This window comes from Chelonia mydas, chromosome 2 (assembly GCF_015237465.2).
Source record: "Chelonia mydas isolate rCheMyd1 chromosome 2, rCheMyd1.pri.v2, whole genome shotgun sequence".
In the NCBI taxonomy this organism is placed as follows: domain Eukaryota; kingdom Metazoa; phylum Chordata; order Testudines; family Cheloniidae; genus Chelonia; species Chelonia mydas.
Window position 1 is genome coordinate 103,359,955 of NC_057850.1, and position 21,078 is coordinate 103,381,032.

The 21,078-nt window shown below is 41.4% G+C and overlaps 1 protein-coding gene across 2 annotated transcripts; it reads right to left on the minus strand.

Moving 5' to 3' along the window:
- Window positions 1–1,476: 1,476 nt before the first annotated feature.
- ALDH5A1 (aldehyde dehydrogenase 5 family member A1) lies at window positions 1,477–18,295 on the minus strand. 2 transcript variants are annotated; one of them, XM_037893043.2, is made up of 10 exons: window positions 17,848–18,289; window positions 15,359–15,442; window positions 14,782–14,952; window positions 13,954–14,070; window positions 13,321–13,464; window positions 12,205–12,348; window positions 8,081–8,239; window positions 5,637–5,806; window positions 4,767–4,825; window positions 1,477–4,570 (listed from the first exon to the last, which is right to left on the minus strand). In XM_037893043.2, exons 1-10 carry the CDS (start codon window positions 18,139–18,141, stop codon window positions 4,365–4,367), a joined length of 1,548 nt encoding a protein of 515 aa, XP_037748971.1. In that variant the 5' UTR covers window positions 18,142–18,289; the 3' UTR covers window positions 1,477–4,364. The 2 variants fall into 2 exon arrangements, with proteins under 2 accessions (XP_037748971.1, XP_037748972.1); XM_037893044.2 differs by lacking the exon at window positions 12,205–12,348 and having other exon boundaries at window positions 17,848–18,295.
- Window positions 18,296–21,078: the final 2,783 nt, after the last annotated feature.

Here is a 21,078-nt window from a genome sequence, read left to right on the forward strand (position 1 = left end):
AAAGGAGTAAATAAATCCCCCACTCTTTTCATCCATCACTACAGCAGCCAGTTATGATGCTGAATACACCCTAGGAACAGAACTGCTCAGTAAGAAGGAACTACTTTTACAGTCACAATTCAGAGTGAAACTACTTTGAGGTAGGAATATGCTCAGGTGATCAAGACAGCATGACCAGATCCAGTTGTTTGGAGACAAATGCTGCCTCAAAGTTTCCTAGGGAAAGGGGTCTTGGATAGGAGATGCTACTGACAACAGCTAAACTTTAGCCTCTGAGTTGTGTATGCCATACTTAATTCTCTATAAAGTTTGTCTTCCAGACATCTCAGCAGTGGGAGAAAGAGAATGCACCTCATGTCAAATTGTAGGGCGAGGGCCAAAGTCATTTCCTAGGGCTACCGCAAATGAAAATGGCCATTATAAGATGGAAGGATATCCTAGTGCCAAATCAGTGATTACTGAGAGCTCCTTACTCACGGGATTGCAAAATTTCCTGCATGGAGCACCTGCATGATACAATGAAGAAACATACCAGTTATTTCAGAGGTAGCCTAGCAGACATGCCCAATGGCGAGTTTCACAGTACTAAATTGTAGAAACTGAAATGTGTGTCTATGAAGAGGGCAGATTTTCCAAGTTTTCCTCAGGAAGTGAATATGCAGCAGAGTGCAAGCTAGTTGGCTCGTGTAAGATACTTGTTAGACTTTTACACCTCACTGTCAAATCAAAGTGCAGCACAACATGCTCGCTACTTTCTCCAAGCAGAATTCAAGTTCTGACAGATACCAGGCAAATTTTACACATTAAGTACTGCAAATGCGTCTACTATTATAATCATGCTGAATGCCACACAATATGGCAATGCACTTATTGCCTCTGCGGGAGCAACTTTCTGGGAAGCCTTAGGATCAAGAGCCGCCTCCACTTATTTTGCTCAATTGAACAAAGTTGGTCAAGGCAGCATGTTGGTGGGGAAATGCGTTACGTAAGGTAACTTACTGAAAAAGCATTCCTATGGTGGTCAGAAATGGTGTTGGGCCTACTTGGGAGAAAAAACAGTGCAGACCTAAAAAGCTACTGGGTGTAAACTATCTATTGTGAAAGGTCCACCATCCTGATTTAAGAAGGCTTGATGTATTATTAGTTCCCAACACTTGGGCTATTCAGAATCTTTAGTATTTGTAAAATGCTTGAAGATGCTCAGATGAAAGACAAATGTGCACATCATTGCCTATCAAACAGTTACATCACTTTGAAAAATACAAGAGATTGCCATGTGGTGGTCTAAACTCTGACACTTACAAAACAGCCTCTTTTGAATGTACACAGCATGCATTTCTTCCACTGTTTGGCTTATCTGAAATAAATGAAAACTAATGCAAATATATGGCACCTGGACTTAAACAGCAACTGAGTCTTAAACAGCCTAATTAACAATCAATTTAACACAGAAAAGTGAATGCCCACAATATCCAGTGTTTTCACAGGTGTTAGATATTTATTTCTTGAAAACAGTTCAGTTTCTTTGCTAAATAGCATGCGTTCTTTGAACACACATTACATTAGAAAAAAGCTAGACAATCACAAACTAAATCGAACTGAAACGTAAGAATTCAAAGTCTATGTTTTCTTAAAGGATCACAGTTTTTGATAAGAGTACAACATTTGTAAGAAAGATCAATTTGTGCTATTTGACGTAGACATTGCCTAGAAAACCATACAGATTCAAACACTGGAGTCCAGGCTATGGAGGAAACCTTGACAAAGAATTTTTTTTTAAAGTTAATCTAAGATACTGTTAAAGTTATGACAGGTTTCAGAGTAGCAGCCGTGTTAATCTGTATTCTCAAAAAGAAAAGGAGTACTTGTGGCACCTTAGCGACTAACATTTATTTGGGCATAAGCTGTAGCTCATGAAAGCTTATGCCCAAATAAATTTGGTAGTCTCTAAGGTGCCACAAGTACTCCTTTTCTTTTTGTTAAAGTTATGTAACAAAAGGTTTGTGCTTCCTGTTGTCAGACACAGTTTAAAGATATCTTGTGCTGGGTAAAGAGTAAAAATTTACTCAAGTTTCATTTAATTCTATTCAGAGAAGAAAATCCAGCCTCATAAAACAAGACACCAAAATTTTAAGACAACCAACAGTGTTGCACCTGACATAGAGGCAACTGATGAGAGCAGTGCAATTTGAGTGCCTGGCTGAAGTGACGGATGAGTCCATCTGTCTAAGGTACTTATAAAACTGCCTGTGTGCTTGCCGTATTTAAGCTATAGTACTTTGGGATGTAGCAAGTACTGGCTGTATTTTTGTGCAGCACCTTCTGCTGAATAAGAAATGGATGACTAAGATACCTTGTTCTAGCTGCCCTACTTTCATACATGCCATAACACAATGCTCTCAAAAAATCAGGGTACTCTGTATGCTCATCTACAAGAGTTTAAAAGTGGTTAATATGAACAGGTACATCTGTCTTCTCCTTATTAACTCCAAAAGCATACACTGCAGGTGATAAAGCCTCAGTGCCTTCATTTTTATATGTATTGCATTAGGGACTTCTGTAAGGGCAATGAGTGTCCTTTCCAAACCCTGTTTGTAGCATCAATTCAGCACAATGCACTCATGCATTTTACAGACTGTAAGGAATGAGCTCCAGCCACACCCAGTGTAATATAAAAATAATCTAAATAACATTTAAAATGTTGAGTAGCAATCAATACTCCTCCGTGTTCGCTTGCGAAAGCTCTGTGAAGCTCTGCTCCACCTTGCTTTTCTGTTAAACGTAAGTGTCATTCCAAAAATAATTTCCCCCTACCTTGGTTTAATTGAATACCATTGTCTATTTGACACGGTACATTCATCTAGAGAGCCGTCCGCTCACTTTCATTCTGTAATTAAATGTAAAAGTCTGGCTAAACAGCAGTTAGCCAAAAATGAAAACACACAACTTCTACTCCCCAGCCTCTGAAAAGCCAGTTTAAAATTTTCTATAGGATCTTCTGAGGAAGTTTAGTTTGGTGAATAAAGTGCTTATTTTAAGTCAAAACACCATTATTTGCGTCACATTAAGGAACTTTTACATCACCTTTCAATGATGCTTTCAGTTGAGGCTACATAGACTAAGCAGATGACATACAAAGTCTGCCTCTGAAGACCTATATAATCCTTATTAGGTTGTAAGTTAGATGAGTTTGGGGTTTTGTCCCACTCCGCGATGGACATCTGCCCATGTGACAAGGAGCCCAGTCCAGGGCCTGGTAGCATTTAAGGCACAAAGCCGCAGGAGCAGTACCACCTGCTGAGGCTCTGTAGTTGAGCAAGCTGAAGTGGCTCTTTGAAGGAGTGGGAGGAAAGCACTCCTTAAAAAGTTGGTTGGCAACATTTATGTTGACCATCCTCTTCCCTTTCCCAGGTGGGGTCATACTGGTCTTGCACAGGGGAATGAATGGATATATATTGTCATGTGGAGCTCATTTACATAAATCTCTTCCCCCCACACACCCGAACAGCTCAGCAGAGTGTCCCTGCAACATGCATACAGTCCTCTCATTCCTCTACTACACACTAAGCTAGCCATCCCCCAAGCTCCACTGACTCATTAGGCAACCAGTTTATACACACTACTGCGACTTACAGCCCTTGTTTACGTGGTAGCACAGGTTGTGTATCTGTTGCTGAAACTCTTAGGCATAAGTTAGGATGTCTGCTCTGGAGAGGGCAAAGCTGCAACAGCAGGTGGTATTGCAATTAGCAGTGATGTGTACTGACACAGCTGCACACTAGCCTATAAGAATGCCTGGCTCCAGCCATTACTACTAATTCCTCCCCTTCACAAGCACCAAGTTCTCCTGCAAACGTTAATAAAAGTAAGCAATCTGAAAAAGTTCTACAACAGCGTTAGCAAGTTGAGAATTAAGTGCATATTTGGCACAAAACCATGAAGGACAGGCTACCCTCCCCAACACTTCTCCACTCCCTACACAGATGCGTGAATATTCTGAAGGAAAAAAAATTGCTTATGTCCTCCAGAACAGAAATTATGATCTTCATTATGCACAAATCTCCAAATTCTTCCTATTTACATAAGGTAACCCAAATAACAGAAACTATTCCTCCCTCATCCCCCATCTAAGAGGCACTGTCATTCAACTATTGGGTATTACTACTAAATCTATGTAACTAGTAATATTTGTGTTTTACAAGTGTCAGCACAGAGCTACATGAAACATCTCTCTCTACATGTAGTCACACAACAGCATTACTTGGATTTGAAGAGGGTAACAGTCACATTAATATACAGACAGTCCACCCCAAACAGGCCATTATTTTCCAGGCCTTTGTGGATTGTGTCATTTTTGCAAATTATTATAAGCCTCCAAAACAGACATACTTTATTTCTAGGTACTCATCAATACCATATTTTGAACCTTCTCGTCCTAAGCCAGACTGTTTCACACCACCGAAAGGGCACGCCACTGAGGAAATTATTCCTTCATTAACACCAACTATTCCAACCTCCAGCTGCTCTGCAACTCTCCAGATCTGGGCTGGGTCTTGAGAATAGAAATATCCTGTCACATGAATGTAAAAATATATTGTTAACATAGAACAAAAATCAAAAGGACATGGCAGCAGAAGGTTTTGGGGAAGGTGCTTATTAGCAAACAGAAATAATCAAAATCAAATTCTTCATCTCACACCACTGCAACACTAAGCTCAAGTTTGTAGCTGCACAGTGGTGTATCTGTCTGAAAAGGGAGAACGTACCTGCTAAACCCACATTGGCTGAATTTGCTATAGCAACAGCTTCTGCTTCAGTATCAAACCTGTCAATATAAAGAAACAGAGAACCAGTGAGACCTGCAATCAACATAGCGGGGTGGAAAAGGAAGTAATCCTTACTGCCTTCCTGGTCTCTGGATACTGAGAAGCAGCCTCACTGCAAATGGGACAAAGTGAATCTAGGTTTGTTCTCCTTGGTATATTTCTATTGTTTTATTATTTAATTTTCAGCCTCAAGCCAGGGTGCTTTTGCCATTTCCCTTGAGTTACATTAAATTTTAAAATGTGTTAACACTTGTCAACTAATGTGGTTTAAACCCGCCACTCACTTTCCCTGTCTTGACAAGATCTCACACCTGAGAAAGATTCGTAAATCTTCCCCCCACTGAGTCCTACCAGGTTCAATCATACTGGGGAGGGGGGAAAAAAAAAAACCCTCATAGAAAAAAAGACTGCTAGAGAGGGAAAATTGTCCAAAGGGTACTTTGGATCAGAGAAACACAGAACTATTAGGTCATGTGACAAAATGCAAAAGCTCTCAGGTCCCTTAAAGGAGCATGAAGATTGATGGTCTTTACTGTTATCCTCCCTCGTTAAACTGCAGGTGCCATTTAAAAAATAAAAAACCTCACTGAAAAAAAGTTTACAGGTCAAAATTACAGGTACAGTTTTAATAAGTAAAAATCCGAGAGAGAGAGAGAGAAAAGTAATCTCATCAGAAGCCCCCCCCAAAAAAAAATCTGTGGAAGAATAATAATAATTATGCAGATTGTATACTTATTCACATGAAATAAAATACTTTTTTGAAGTTTACTAAACTTTCTCTATGTTAATCTGAAGAATGGATTATCTTACTTGATAACTGGTGCTAAGGGACCAAATGTCTCTTCTTGCGTGCAAAGCATGTTTGTTGTGACGTTGCTGAGCAGAGTAGGCTCAAAGAAATTCTTTCCAAAACTGTGTCGTTTCCCTCCTGTCACAATGGATGCTCCTTGAGAAACCGCATCGCTAATGTGTCTCTCCACCTGAGATGAGCAAAATAAGAGATACTCAAGCTAGCATTTAGCAGTAAAGGTTTGGTCTTCTTTTCTTTGAATACACAACAAGATTCCCCAAGATTAAACAGGGCATTAGACAAAAAGGGTTTATTCTGCTCCTTATTTAGAGGACTGAGACACTGCTTAAAACCTCCCTTTTTGCTGAATTTTCATCTCTCCTCCTGAACATAACCTGAATTTCAGATTTACAGACCAGGATCACTTGCAATGCAGGGCTGCAATTCAGTAAAGATTTACATAAATGCTTAACTTTACGGACGCTTATTAGTCCTGCTGAAGTCAAGAAAAGTTAAGCACATCTGTAAGTCTTTGCAGGATCAGGGCCACACATTCATGGTCAGCGTTGTCAGAGAGAGATACAAAAGACCATGCAGTGCTTACCTACTGACAGAAGAAAACTATCCTATCTCAGGGCTTGTCTACACTGGCAATTTACAGCGCTGCAACTTTCTTGCTCAGGGGTGTGAAAAGCACCAGTGTAGACAGTGCACCAACGCTGGTAGCTGCGCTCCCATTGCTGGTAGCTATGCCCTTCGTGGAGATGGTTTTTTTAAGAGCGCTGGGAGAGCTCTCTGCCATGACCACACAAGCCACGTTAAAGCGCTGCCAGTGTAGACTAGCCCACAATAGCAAGTCTTCAAGGTGGTATTGGAGAGACAATATCTCCATCTATTCTCTAACGTGAACAGAACACACATTAAACTAACTTCTATGAACACCAGCCCGGGTGGACAAAAAATGGATTTTTAAAGATATAAAATCAGATTTTTATTTTTAAAAACAAGACCTTAAAATTAAATTTGAATTTATGGTAACCTACGGTAAAGGCCTAAACTTACTACAATCTATTCAAATCATTTTTAAAAAATGAATTAAAAAAAACCTACTTTATACCAGTGAGTCATCTGCAAATTTTTGTAAGTTAAAGAGTGCTACTTTTTAAATGTAAACAGAATTGGGGCGGGGAGGAGAACCTTTAACTGTTGAGGTCAATTCAAGCTTTATAAATATGTCAATGTCATATGGTGCATTAAATATCTATATTATTTTCATTCTTTACAACAGAGTGAATGGTGGTATTGACATTTTTCCTAATGCAAGTACTTTCAGTTCTTGTTGCACAGAAAAGCTTTTTCCTTAATTTTACTTTTGTATTCAATTTAGCCAGCTGGTGCAGAGAATATATTTTCTTCTTTTGGATCATCCAAATTAAGAAACCAACTGGGAGTTGAAAAAGTAGGAGAGCTTGTGTTCCTCTTCCAATCTATGAATTATAATACAAAAAAACCCAGGTGGGAGAAGGTGAACTCTACTAATTCTAGAAATTTAAAGGAGAGGGGCCAGATTTTCAAAGATATTTATGCACCTAAAGATGCTGATAGGCACCTAGGGGGCTGTAGCATCTTCACACAAATTAGGAATAAAAAATCATCATCTAATAAATAAATGCAATGCCACTCCTCATTTTCCATATAATGAAAAAATGTAAAAAATGAAGAATCTGAATAAATGTATGTGAAGAAATATAACTATTTATATAAACGAAAATGCACCTTTCTTTAGGAAAATACCTAAAACGTACAAATGCAAAACAAAATTAAAAGTCGCCCTGCACATTCAGAGCCCCCAAGAGTTTTAGCCTTAATTTATTTTTCTGCTTAGTTTTGATACACAAAAACAGACTGTTCAAAACAAAAACTGTCATGCTACCTAGAGACATGAATATACCCAATACAACTCCCACAGTCTGTTAAGCCTTTACAAATGTTCTCCAAAAAAATACCAATCAGAATAAAATTAGGAAAAAAGGCTTGCTCTTGGTAGATTATTCCCTTTTCTTTTCCTAGTTTAACAAGGCAATGATCACTGTAATTACTCCTGTTCACATCACTGTGGGCTTTGAGGAGAGAATACTTTCTGCAAATATTGAGAGACAAAGCGGATGAGGTAATATCTTTTGTTGATGAGACAGACAAGCTTTTGAGCCACACAGAGCTCTTCTTGAGATCTGGAAAAGGTACTCCCAGCATCACCGCAAAATGAAAGGCGGAACAGATTAAGTAAATAGCATATACTGTAAGGGACCATTCCAGGTAGAGTGGCAAATATAGTCTTATAAAACAGGTATTAGACAAAACTGGGTATACAATGTGTTTAATACTTCCTAAAAATATAAATTACAATTTCAAAAGTGAAATCAGTATATTTTGATTTTATATATATATACACACACACATATACCTTTCCCACTGCTTTTTCATTAATTAATGGCCCTTGGGTAGTTCCTTCATCAAATCCATTTCCTACACGTAGCTCTCTTTCAATGGCTTTGGCAAATTTTTCCACAAATGCATCATGGACCTTTTTTTGCACCAAAAACCGGTTTGTGCAAACACATGTCTGAAAACAAACATGAAAGAATAACAAAAGACAAAGCTTAGTGCTTTTACCATTTTTTACAGCACAGTAACTAGTTACCATTACACTTCCTTCCATGCCTTCTCTTCACCCACATAGGCTGTTACTAAGGTTTGCCCTTCTCTCATTACAACACTCTGAAAATCAAACACTAACAAGCTGTAAGTGTTTCCCTGAAACACCGTCACCCTGTTAGCAGGTGTGGATCCTGCTAGGAAAGAGTTAAGTGGGGGTCACGGATTCTCTGATATATGTATCTACCAGGATACAAGGGAGGTGTGGTGGGAATTATCCTCTAACCAAAGAGATACAGGATGTGGGTTAAGTAGCAGACTCGGCATCTAAGCAAAAGTAGGAGCTGATATTTCTGTTATCTTATTGTTGTCTGTGTTAAGTCAGCCAAATCCCACATGAAGGAGGGTCTGAATTTTACAAGTTGGATTTGTAGGTTTGGGGAAGGAACACCTGCTCACTCTGACCCTTTGTTCTGTCTACACCCTCCTCTCCTCCTGCCTTGATTACTACAAGCTTTTGCTTGATGTTCTCCAATACATAACTGCTAAAATAATGTTCCTTTGCAAGTCAGGCTACATTATCCCCCTTTGAAAACTTTCTATATCAAGTCTAAATTCCTTACCCTTGCATATAAGATCCTACATGGCTCTGTCTTGGTTTATATCTTGGGTCTTGTTTCATGTTGTCATGTCCCCATTCACCACTTTTGTTCTACCAAAGATTCCAGCCTCATTACTATCCTCATTTCCTTCTCCCAGGCCAGTCTTTGCATTTTCTCTCATGCTGTCCCCTCACTTTGACTAGTGAAATTATTTCATGCTAATCAGGTTCTTTTCAAAATCCACCTAAAACTTGCTTCTTCTGCAAGGTTAATGACTACTAACCCACATCAGTCATGTGCCTTCTCCACATCTTCTAGGCAGTATGCACCTCAGAACAATGATTGTCTTTAATAGTGCCAAGCGCACTGAACTCCAATATAAATGCCAATTACCCTGAAAAGTAACTCTAAAATCGGCAGATAGGTTTTTACCATATTTGTTTGTCTCATAACTATTTTCATAATCAAACATGCTCCATATATAAGCAGAGATGCATTTTTGAACTGCCAGCCTTGCGCAAATAACCTGCACACAGAACACCATTCACTGTTTTCCCAAGATGCTGCTGATTTAATTAACACTTAAAGCAACGTAGACGCGGGGGGGAGGTGGGGTTGTTGGTTTGGGGTTTTTTGCTTGACTAAGATCTTGCAGGATTGGCTCTAAACCAACTTAGTGAGCTGTACACACTCTGTTTTAGGTGTTAATGATAGCAACTGTGTCTGCGGAGAAACACCGAATCTTGACAAGTAAAGGAGGAATTCTTTCCACCTCTTTATCTTAAACTGCTTGTATCATTTATAAACTGAGCCTGAACACACACACACAGATAACGGTTAAGGATAGTGAACCTGATTTAAAAAAAAAATTCCATCTAGTTAAACACTTTCACCATGCGCTATTGCTCATCCTTCCCTCATTTACATTTTGTACATATCTAACTCAGGTTTGGGACCTGACTTGGTTAGAAGCGTGGTTCCTAACCACTGGCACTCAAGACTCGTGACTGGTATTCAGGCTAGCGGCTGCCACTGAAATCTCTGTCTTGGGCCTGCCTGTACCTTATTCAACTATCTGAATTTTAAGCTACAACACAGTTCAATCCTCTGGGAAACGGGGTTTGAACAACCGTCAATTCCAATGCAAGTTTGATTATACACAACTGAACAAGGGGCAGCTGGTGCCAGAACAGAGACTGGATTTCAGGTTTATCATTAAGGTAGGGGACAAAGAAGCTATTGGCTCCAGGAAAAGGGATATGGGGATGTGTCACTATTGAAAATGACTTCTCCTGCACACCCTCAACTACCACTAACTTCACTGGGCATCCTAGGGGCACAAGGAATACAGGATTAGGTGAAAAAAGAAAAGGAGTACTTGTGGCACCTTAGAGACTAACAAATTTATTTGAGCATAAGCTTTTGTGAGCTACAGCTCACTTCATCGGATGCATTCAGTGGGGAGATTTATATACATAGAGAACATGAAGCAATGGGTGTTACCATACACACTGTAACAACAGTGATCCTTAAGGTGAGCTGTTACCAGCAGGAGAGCGGGGGGGGGGGGGGGGGGGGCACCTTCTGTAATGATAATCAAGGTGGGCCATTTCCAGCAGTTGACAAGAACGTCTGAGGAACAGTGAGGGGTGGAGGTGGGGAATAAACATGGGGAAATAGTTTTACTTTGTGTAATGACTCATCCACTCCCAGTCTCTATTCAAGCCTAAGTCAAATTGTATCCAGTTTGCAAATTAATTCCAATTCAGCACTCTCTTGTTGGAGTCTGTTTTTGAAGTTTTTTTGTTGAAGAATTGCCACTTTTAGGTCTGTAATTGAGTGACCAAAGAGACTGAAGTGTTTTCTGACTGGTTTTTGAATGTTATAATTCTTGACGTCTGATTTGTGTCCATTTATTCTTTTACGTAGAGACTATCCAGTTTGACCAATGTACATGGCAGAGGGGCATTGCTGGCACATGATGGCATATATCACATTGGTAGATGTGCAGGTGAATGAGCCTCTGATAGCATGGCTGATGTGATTAGGCCCTGTGATGGTGTCTCCTGAATAGATATGTAGACACAGTTGGCAACGGGCTTTGTTGCAAGGATAGGTTCCTGGGTTAAGTGGTTGTGTGGTGTGTGGTTGCTGGTGAGTATTTGCTTCAGGTTGGGGGGCTGTCTGTAAGCAAGGACTCGCCTGTCTCCCAAGATCTGTGAGAATGATGGGTCGTCCTTCAGGATAGCTTGTAGATCCTTGATGATGCGTTGGAGAGGTTGAAGGTGATGGCTAGTGGCATTCTGTTATTTTCTTTGTTGGGCCTGTCCCGTAGTAGGTGACTTCTGGGTACTCTTCTGGCTCTGTCAATCTGTTTCTTCACTTCAGCAGGTGGGTATTGTAGTTGTAAGAATGCTTGATAGAGATCTTGTAGGTGTTTGTCTCTGTCTGAGGGGCTGGAGCAAATGCAGTTGTATCGTAGAGCTTGGCTGTAGACAATGGATCGTGTGGTGTGGTCTGGATGAAAGCTGGAGGCACGTAGGTAGGAACAGCAGTCAGTAGGTTTCTGGTATAGGGTGGTGTTTATGTGACCATCGCTTATTAGCACCATAGTGTCCAGGAAGTGCATCTCTTGTGTGGACTGGTCCAGGCTGAGGTTGATGGTGGGATGGAAATTGTTGAACTCATGGTGGAATTCCTCAAGGGCTTCTTTTCCATGGGTCCAGATGATGAAGATGTCATCAATGTAGCTCAAGTAAAGTAGGGGCATTCGGGGACGAGAGCTGAGGAAGCGTTGTTCTAAGTCAGCCATAAAAATGTTGGCATACTGTGGTGCCATGCGGGTACCCATAGCAGTGCTGCTGATTTGAAGGTATACATTGTCCCCAAATGTGAAATAGTTATGGGTGAGGACAAAGTCACAAAGTTCAGCCACCAGGTTTGCCATGACATTATCGGGGATACTGTTCCTGACAAACATCCTTACAAACAGGTTTGGTTGCCCAAAAACTGTGAGCCACTGATTTAAAGCAGAGCTAAATACACTTTGTAGTGTCTACTTTAATGGCCTGAAATGAGAGTTGTCTTCAGGAATTCACGTGAGTTTATTGCTTGTGAAATGTCCATATGACAAAATCATCTGAAACTGATACCCTTGTTGGCAGTTTCAGCAGAGAGGCACTGAACTGGCATTGTAGACTCATCTTCTCAATCCAGCATATTTCCTTTCCCAAGCAAATAAAGTTAGGCAAAAATAGCTTAATCACAAAAAATAGGGCTCTTTCATTCTCCAAAACGTGAAATAGGCAAGGTAGAAAAATAATTCTCTCACCTGCCCCGAGTTTCTGTATTTAGAAGCCAGAGCTCCTGCAACAGCTCGGTCCACATCAGCGCTGTCAAACACTATAAATGGAGCATGCCCCCCAAGCTCCATGGAAACCCGCTTCACAGTGCCAGCAGCATGATGCAGCAGAATCTACAAGTATACAGCAGACACCAAACAGGATAAGTGTGTAAATAATCAGTTCACTAACAAATCAGAATTTAGAGGCGGGGGAACTAACTCTGGTGGGGATTGAACTCCCATAATGAACCTACAAATTCGCCACAGAGTCAATAGTCCATCTTTCCCATTCCCTTGCCAAAGCAGGCAATCTGATCCTACATTGAAGTCTCCAGTGGAAAAACTCCCATTGACATTAATAGGGCCAAGATTTCACCCAATTACTTTGTCCAGCCTTTATTTAACTAGAACTCAGGGAAGAGCTGCTTCTACTTTCCCTTGCAAGATCATTCCACATTGTAATAAAACTTGCTGTTAAGATTTTTCTCCTGATATCCAGTTTAAATTTTACCCTTCCCGCTGTCATCCCATTCCTCCTCAGACCATTTTAGAAAATGCCCCTTTCTTGTTAAGAGAAAGATTCTACCATCTTAACCCCCCACACTAGTATTTTATTCCTCAAATAGTCCTAATGATTTCCATGAGACTACTCGCAGAGTAAAGGGAGTAGAATCTAGCCTTAAGTAAAGATTTTACCTCATGACCCTTGCCTTCTTTCAGTAATGCACTACATTACTGAACAGCACATTCTGAGGTGTTCCCATTAGAGTCAAGTCATCACGTAACCTGAAATAGCAGTTTCTGGAGCTGAACTTTCCTGAGTAACTGCTGTGCATCATTCCAGTTTGTAATTTGATGAAGATTACCATTGTTCTAAAAAGCTAACAGATACCAGATTAAATGGACAGTAATTCAAGGAAAAGTACTTAACAGGCTCAGGGATTTGTGTGAAGCCCTCAACAACCAGAAACGAAGAAAGTTTGTTGCAGTGTGGGGAAGAACCACCCCAAAGGAAAATGTTATATATACACCTTTCTCCCCTCAAAACACTTCCCCTTGCTTTTCAGTAAAAACCCTTCAGACATTCACGGTCTTGTCATGTACCTTTCCTGTAGCAGTGGACCCAGTAAAAGATATTTTTGCTACCAAAGGATCAGTGCACAGGGCCTCCCCAACAGCTGGAGTTTGTTGTTGGGAACAGGGGACAACATTATATACTCCTGCTGGAATTCCAGCCTGGTTTGCAAGCTGCAATGAGAAACAGTGAATATGCAGTTACAAAATAACATACTTTGTATAAGGATCAGGTAGGTAATATTTTTATATTCATATATGTATTTGTAAATTTGCTCTGAAGACATAAGCACTGAGTCAATGAGAGCTGAGGGTGCTCAGCAATTCACAATATTGGGCCCCATAAACATTACATGTTGGCATTGCTATAGGCTGTTGCTGACATCAACTAAAGCAAAGATATTTAAAGTTAAAGCTGACTTTTGCAAAGCTAGGCCAATGCTGGAAGATACTCCTAATATGCCCATAATATATTCCAACGTTTTTATTTATTTTAAAAGTAACTATTAAATCTAAACCACCATCTTAACAGAATAAATTTGTACTCTCTCTGTGTGAGACTGTAGCCAAGAGTTATGTTTGAATGCCACTTCACTTTCTGTTTACATACTGCTACTGTAAGATACAATCCATTGCTAATGTAATACCAGCGCAAAAGCTCACCTCAGCAAGTGCTAATGCTGATAATGGTGTGTCTTCCGCAGGCTTCACCACCACAGTACAGCCTGCTGCCAGAGCTGCACCAACTTTTCGTGTAATCATAGCGCTGGGGAAATTCCACTAGGTGGAGAGAAATATACAATGAAAAATCAGAAAAGCTGCATACTTCCCTCCCTCCCAAATAACTAGCTATTTTTGCAACTTCTAGGAAGAATCAAAACAAATCTTGTATAAGAATGAGACTTTGCTTTACTTTCACATTTAAATACTTTTCAAAAATCGAAAAGGGGAGAAGAGGCAGCATTTATAAAATACCGTGTATATAATGCCACTACCAATTTTCTTATGCTCTAAAAATTCGACTAATTAAATGGCAGAGAGATTTCTACATCTGTGAGAAACTGGTCCTACCTATATTAACTCAAAAACTTCAACCTTTTGGGGGTGCACCTGCTGGTAAGAGTAGGTGGAGAAAAAAGATATGAGGAAACAAATCCGTATCCCTAGGAACATGAAAACCAAAAACATGACACGTATTTTCAGTATGAAAAAGCCATTATTTGGCTCATGATACGTAACTCAATGTAGAAACGCATCCAGACCAATGCTCTAACTTTCTCATATCTTATCTAGAGCCTGTGCTCTGTCCTACTTGGCCATGCAGGGGAGTAAAGTCCACCCAGAACAAATGAGAGGGGAGCAGAAAAAGGCCAGGGGGGATTCAGGGGGGTTTCTCCTGGGCCGTGGCGGTATATGCTACCCCATTCTCAGAGCTGAGCCAAAAGCCCTAAGTTAGTCCTTAATCAGTCTGACAGATCCAGCTGCACTTACGGGGGTGATAATGGCTGCCACTCCAACAGGCTGTTTCAGCACCAAGATCCTTCTATCTTTCACTGAAGGTGGAATGATGTCACCATAAATGCGACAAGCTTCTTCTGCAAACCATTCCAGGAAGGAGGCAGAATAAAGAATTTCACCTTCTGCCTCTTTCAGAGGCTTCCCCTATGATTAAATCACAATGCAGAAATACTTCAAAGAGACCAAAGTGATTGAAAAAAGTCACTTAGGTCATTATTTTTACTCTTATTATTATTTGTGTAACCATGGCACTTAGGAGCCCTCGTCATTGTGCTAGGCACAGTAAATGGCACTTTGATTCCAGGTTACGTACATTTCGGACAGAGTCTGGGCTAAGGATTTATAGGAGTCTTTCCATTTCTTCAACAGGCTTTAGATCAGGCCCTACATGGTAAATTCTATAGCTAATGTGCCTTTCTTGCTTAAGGCCTGGGAGTTGTGGGTACATACCACCACTCAGGATAAGACCCTTTGTTACCAAAGGGGTCCTTTGCTGGCAAAGAGGCCTGAAAGATGCTGAAATTAGTACATTTTTATATGTAAAACTTACATTCTCTGCTGTAATTATCTTAGCAAGGTCATCTTTATTCTCCATCATCAAATTGTACCATTTGCGAAGTAACACACTTCTCTCCTAGGCAAGGAAAAAAAATACCTCCTTACAGTGTGTATGATAACACCCATTGTTTCATGTTCTCTGTGTATATAAATCTCCCCACTGTATTTTCCACTGAATGCATCCGATGAAGTGAGCTGTAGCTCACAAAAGCTTATGCTCAAATAAATTTGTTAGTCTCTAAGGTGCCACTAGTCCTCCTTTTCTTTTTATATTAAAAAAAAAGAAAGATAAGAATGTTACTATACTGAATTAACTTCATACTTTATGTATAAATGAATGTGTGCTGTTCAAATAGAAAAAAGATAACGGAGTAAGGATGACATGAATTCAAAATTGTATTGGAGGGCTAGTGATGCCACTATAGACTATGGTCCTTTCAGTCAGTCAACTTCTTTCAGACAGTACCAAGTGTTTCAGAGGAAAATCCGTCTGTGTGTACTCATATATATATTCTCCCCACTGTTACTATTTGTATACAGGTCTACCTCTTTTGAAACTAATAAGCCCTTGGCCTCAATATCTTGTGGCAGTCAGTTTCACATGCTTTAGATGTATATAAAGGACTACTTGCTTATAAACAGTTAATGAGAAAAGGAGGATATGCTTTTGAAAAAAACAAAAACAAAAAAACACTTTTTCTAAGGCAGCAGCTCTCAACCTTTCCAGATTACTGTACCCCTTTCAGAAGTCTGATTTGTCTTGTGTACCCCAAGTTTCAGCTCACCTAAAAACTACTTGCTTACAAAATCAGATATAAAAATTAGGGCTGTCAATTAACCACAGTTAACTTACGCGATTAACAGTGCTATTAAAACTGCGATTAATCACGATTAATTTTTGAGTTAAACTATAGCAATTGAAATTTATTAAATATTTTTGGATGTTTTTCTACATTTTCAAATATATTGATTTCAATTACAACACAGTATACAAACTGAACAGTGCTCACTTCATATTATTTTTGATTAAATATCTGCACTGTAAAAACAAACAAAATAGTATTTTTCAATTCACCTCATACATGTAGTGCAATCTCTTTACCGTGAAAGTGCAACTTATAAATGCAGATTTTGTTTTTTTGTTTTTGTTTTTTTTTGGTTACATAACTGCACTGAAAAACAAAACAATGTAAAATTTTAGAGCCTACAAGTCCACTCAGTCCTACTTTTTGTGCAGCCAATCGCTAAGACAAACAAGTTTGTTTACGTTTATAGGAGATAATGCTGCCCACTTATTATTTGCAATGTCACCAGAAAGTGAGAACAGGCGTTGGCACGGGACTTTTGTAGCTGGCATTGCAAGGTATTTACATGCCAGATATGCTAAACATTCATGTCCCTTCATGCCTCAGCCACTATTCCAGAGAACATGCTTCCATGCTGCTGATGCTTGTTAAAAAAATAATGGTTTAATTAAATTTGTGACTGAACTCTTTGGGGGAGAATTGTATGTCTCCAGCTCTGTTTTACCTGCATTCTGCCATATATTTCATGTTATAGTAGTCTCGGATGCTGGCTCAGCACATGTTGTTCATTTTAAGAACACTTTCGCTGCAGATTTCATAAAACAGGAAGAAGGTACCAATGTGAGATTTCTAAAGACAGCTACAGTACTCGACCCAAGCTTTAAGAATCTGAAGTGCCTTCCAAAATCTGAGAGGGACGAGGCGTGGAGCATGCATTCAGAAGTTTTGAAAGAGCAACACTCTGTATACAGAGCTGCATAAACAAGTTATTCTACGAAATTTTAGTCTGTACTGACTTCCCTAGGCAAATAACCAGATGAGTTGATGTACCCCAAGGAAGACCTCTGTGTACCCCCCTGCCCTCTGAGGTGTACCTGTACCGCTGGTTGCAAACCACTGTTCTAAGGTATGTGTAAGATGACTTGTGGCCTTCAAGCCAGCTTTTAAATTTAAAGCACCACCACCTAACTGGGCCCACTAACCCCTCATATTAATGACAGACCTATTAGTAGCTGTCCCTAGAGGCCTGTCAGACCCTCCCTGCTGCTACACATCACCAGTCCCTGCCCCAAAGCGCTTCCAGGCGTAGTATGGGATTAAATACACCACACACAAGAACAGAGGCAGCTGAATCAAGCCCACTGGAGCTCTTTAAGCCCCCAACCCTGCCCTGGGCTCTGCCCGCCAAGGGGGCAGCCGGCCTGGCTCTCCTGCGGGGGGGGTCACAGCCGCAGAGGCGGGCATGCTGTGGGCGCACCTAGAGAGTACATCACACTCTCCCAAGGTCCTGCCGTGCCCCGCTCACCCCCGGGTGGGGGGAGCTGACTGCAGCCCGGGACACCCTCCCTCAAAGCTCCCGCCTGTGGGTCCCTGTCCCCCAGAGCGCGGGGGGGGGCTCCCTGGGCCCGGCTTTCCGCTCAACCCCCCCCGCGTCTGCCTCCCCCGGGGCTCTCACCTTGGCGGGGGCCGCGCTCCAGCCGGGCCCGGCCTCCCATGCGGCTCTCACCGCGGCCCGGGCCTCGGCCACGCCGCAGTCCGCCACCCGCCCCAGCTCGGCGCCGCTGGCCGGGTCCAGCACGGGGAAGGCGGCGGCCGCCTGCACCCAGCGGCCTCCCACGAAGCCGCCCGAGCGCGCCAGGGGGCCGGGCAGCCGCGGCGGGGCCGGGCCGGAGCCGCTGCGCCGGAGCGGGGCCGGGAGCAGGCGCTGGGCCGCCCGCAGCCGGGTCCAGGGGAGCCGCCAGCTCGCCATGGCCGCGCGGCGGCGGGGAGCGAGGGGCGGGCGGGGCAGCGGGAGCCGGATCCCCGGGCCCCAGCCGCTCCCCAGTCGGCAGGCCTGGCCCTGGGCTCTTTGTGCGCCCGCTGGTGGCCTGGAAACGGCTTCCTGTAGAAATGTACTGCCTGCAGCGGGCTGTAAGAAACTACTGTTGCAAAAAAACTGCTGCCTCATGCCGCAAAGTCCTACAGGTAGCGGTTTGCCCCCTGCACTCATGCCAGGACAAAGTATTAACTAGACCATTCCTGCTGTGTGTTTGTCCAACCCGCTCTTAAAAATCTCCACGGATGGAGATTCCCTTCCCTTGGCAACTTATTCCAGTGCTTAATCACCTTGACAGGAAGTTTTTCCTAATGTCCAACCTACACCTCCCTTGCTCTTGGCCTATCCTCAGAGGTCAAGGAGAACAATTCTTCTCACTCCTCCTTGTAACAACCGTATATGTACTTGAAAACTGTTATCATGTTTCAGTCTTTCCTCATAGGTCCTGTTTTCTAGACCTTTCATCATTTTTGTTGCTCTTCTGTGGATTTTCTACAGTTTGTCCACCTATTTCCTGAAATATGGTGCCCTGAACTGAACAAAATACTCCAATTGAGGCCTAATCAGCGCAGAGTAGAGCAGAATTACTTCTCTTGTCTTGCTTAGGACACTCCTGCTAGTACATCCCAGAATGACGTTCCGTTTTTTGGGGGTTTTTTTGTTTTTTTTTTTGCAGCAGTGTTACACTGTTGACTCATATTTAGCTTATTCCACTATGACGCCCAGACCCATTTCTGCAGTACTCCTTCCTAGGCAGTCATTTCCCATTTTATATGTGTGCAACTGATTGATTGTTCCTTCCTAAATGGAGTACTTTGCATTTGTCCTTATTGAATTTCATTCTATTTACTTCAGACCATTTCTCCAGTTTGTCCAGATCATTTTGAATTTTAACCCTATCCTCCAAAGCACTTGCAACCCCTCCCAGCTTAGTATCGTCCACAAACTTTATAAGTGTACTCTCTATGCCATTATCTAAATCACTGATGAAGATATTGAACAGAAACTTATCCAGAACTGATCCCTACAGGACCCCACTTGTTATGCCCTTCCAGCATGACTGTGAACCACTGATAACTACTCTCTGGGAGTGGTTTTCCAACCAGTTATGCACCCACCTTATTGTAGCTCCATCTAGGTTGCATTTCCCTAGTTTATGAGAAGGTCATGCAACACAATATCAAAAACTTTAGTAAAGTCAAGATCTACTAGGATAACCACTTCCCCCCACATCCACAAGGCTTGTTACCCTGTCAAAGAAAGCTATCAGGTTGGTCTGACACAGTTTGTTCTTGACAAATCCATGCTGACTGTTACTTATCACCTTATTTTCTTCTAGGTGTTTGCAAACTGATTGATTAATTATTTGCTCCATTATCTTTCTGGGTACATAAATTAAGCTGACTCGTCTGTAATTCCCAGGATTGTCCTTATTCCCTTTCTATAGATTGGCACTATAATTGCCCCTTTCTAGTCTTCTGGAATCTCTCCTATCTCCCATGACTTTTCAAAGATAATTGCTAATGGCTCAGATATCTTCTCAGTAAGCTCCTTGAGTATTCTAGGAATCATTTCATCAGGCCCTGGTGACTTGAAGACATCTAATTTGTCTAAGTAATTTTTAACTTGTTGCTTCCTCATTTTCATTGGTATTCACTATGTTAGATGTCCAATCACCACCAACTTTCTTGGTGAAAAGCGAAACAAAGAAGTCATTAAGCACATCTTCCATTTCCACATTTTCTGTTATTGTTTTTCCCCCTCATTGAGTAACGGGCCTACTCTGTCCTTGGTCTTCCTCTTGTTCCTAATGTATTTGTAGAATGTTTTCTTGTTACCCTTTATGTCTCTAGCTAGTTTGATCTTATTTTGTGCCTTGGCCTTTCTAATTTTGTCCCTACATACTTGTGTTATTTGTTTATATTCATCCTTTGTAATTTGACCGAGTTTCCACTTTTTGTGGGACTCTTTCTTGATTTTTAGATCATTGAAGATCTCCTGGTTAAGACAGGGTAGTCTCTTGCCATACTGCCTATCTTTCCTACGCAGTGGGATAGTTTGCTCTTGCGCCCTTAATAATGCCTCTTTGAAAAACTGCCAGCTGTCTTCTCATGGGATCTTACCTACAACTCCCTGAGTTTGCTAAAGTCTGTCGTCTTGAAATCCATTATCTTTATTTTGCTGTTCTCCCTCCTACCACTCTTTAGAATCATGAACTCTATCATTTCATGTATCAGAGGAGTAGCCGTGTTAGTCTGTATCCACAAAAACAACGAGGGGTCTAGTGGCGCCTTAAAGGCTAACAGATTTATTTGGGCATAAGCTTTCGTGGGTAAAACCATTGGTACCACTGCTCTCTGTAGGAATTAGCTATATCAGATTGCAGTTTTTAGCAAAGTAGGACCTGTCAGGGCTACAGGTAGCACGTTCCTACAGATAGCAGTTTCTTACACCATAGGGTGTGTGAAACTGCTATCTGTAAGAATTTGCTACCCAAGGGAGAGGTAGTGAATTGTTACTATTAGCAGTTACTGATACATATGGTTGTTCTTATGTGCTGACTTGTCCTAATTTGCTAAAACTTGACAGTGGTGTGGAATGGAAGCATAAAGTGTTCAGCTTCCAAACGACCCAGCCTGGATTCATTGTAGTGGGACGCGGGACATGTGGAGGATAATTTAAAATCTTAATTTCCTTAGGGTTGACCTTCAATATACTTCTATGCTGGTGCTATCTTTGACTATTAATCAACTCAGCAGGCAGGCACAGGCAGCAAGTCACTTGTCTTGTGGTCTTGAGTGAGAAAGGTTTCTGATCAAAGGGAGCATAGAATCCAGCAAGCTCCTGGGGTAATATTTCATTGGAGATAAA

Excerpts from the sequence above, each read along its gene's own strand:
- ALDH5A1 (XM_037893043.2), bottom strand. The coding sequence starts at position 18,141 with ATGGCGAGCTGGCGGCTCCCCTGGACCCGGCTGCGGGCGGCCCAGCGC. Across the intron at positions 14,071-14,781 it reads TGGCAGCCATTATCACCCCC|TGGAATTTCCCCAGCGCTAT; the intron begins GTAAGTGCAGCT and ends CTCTCCACCTAG. Across the intron at positions 8,240-12,204 it reads AATACAGAAACTCGGGGCAG|ACATGTGTTTGCACAAACCG; the intron begins GTGAGAGAATTA and ends GTTTGTTTTCAG.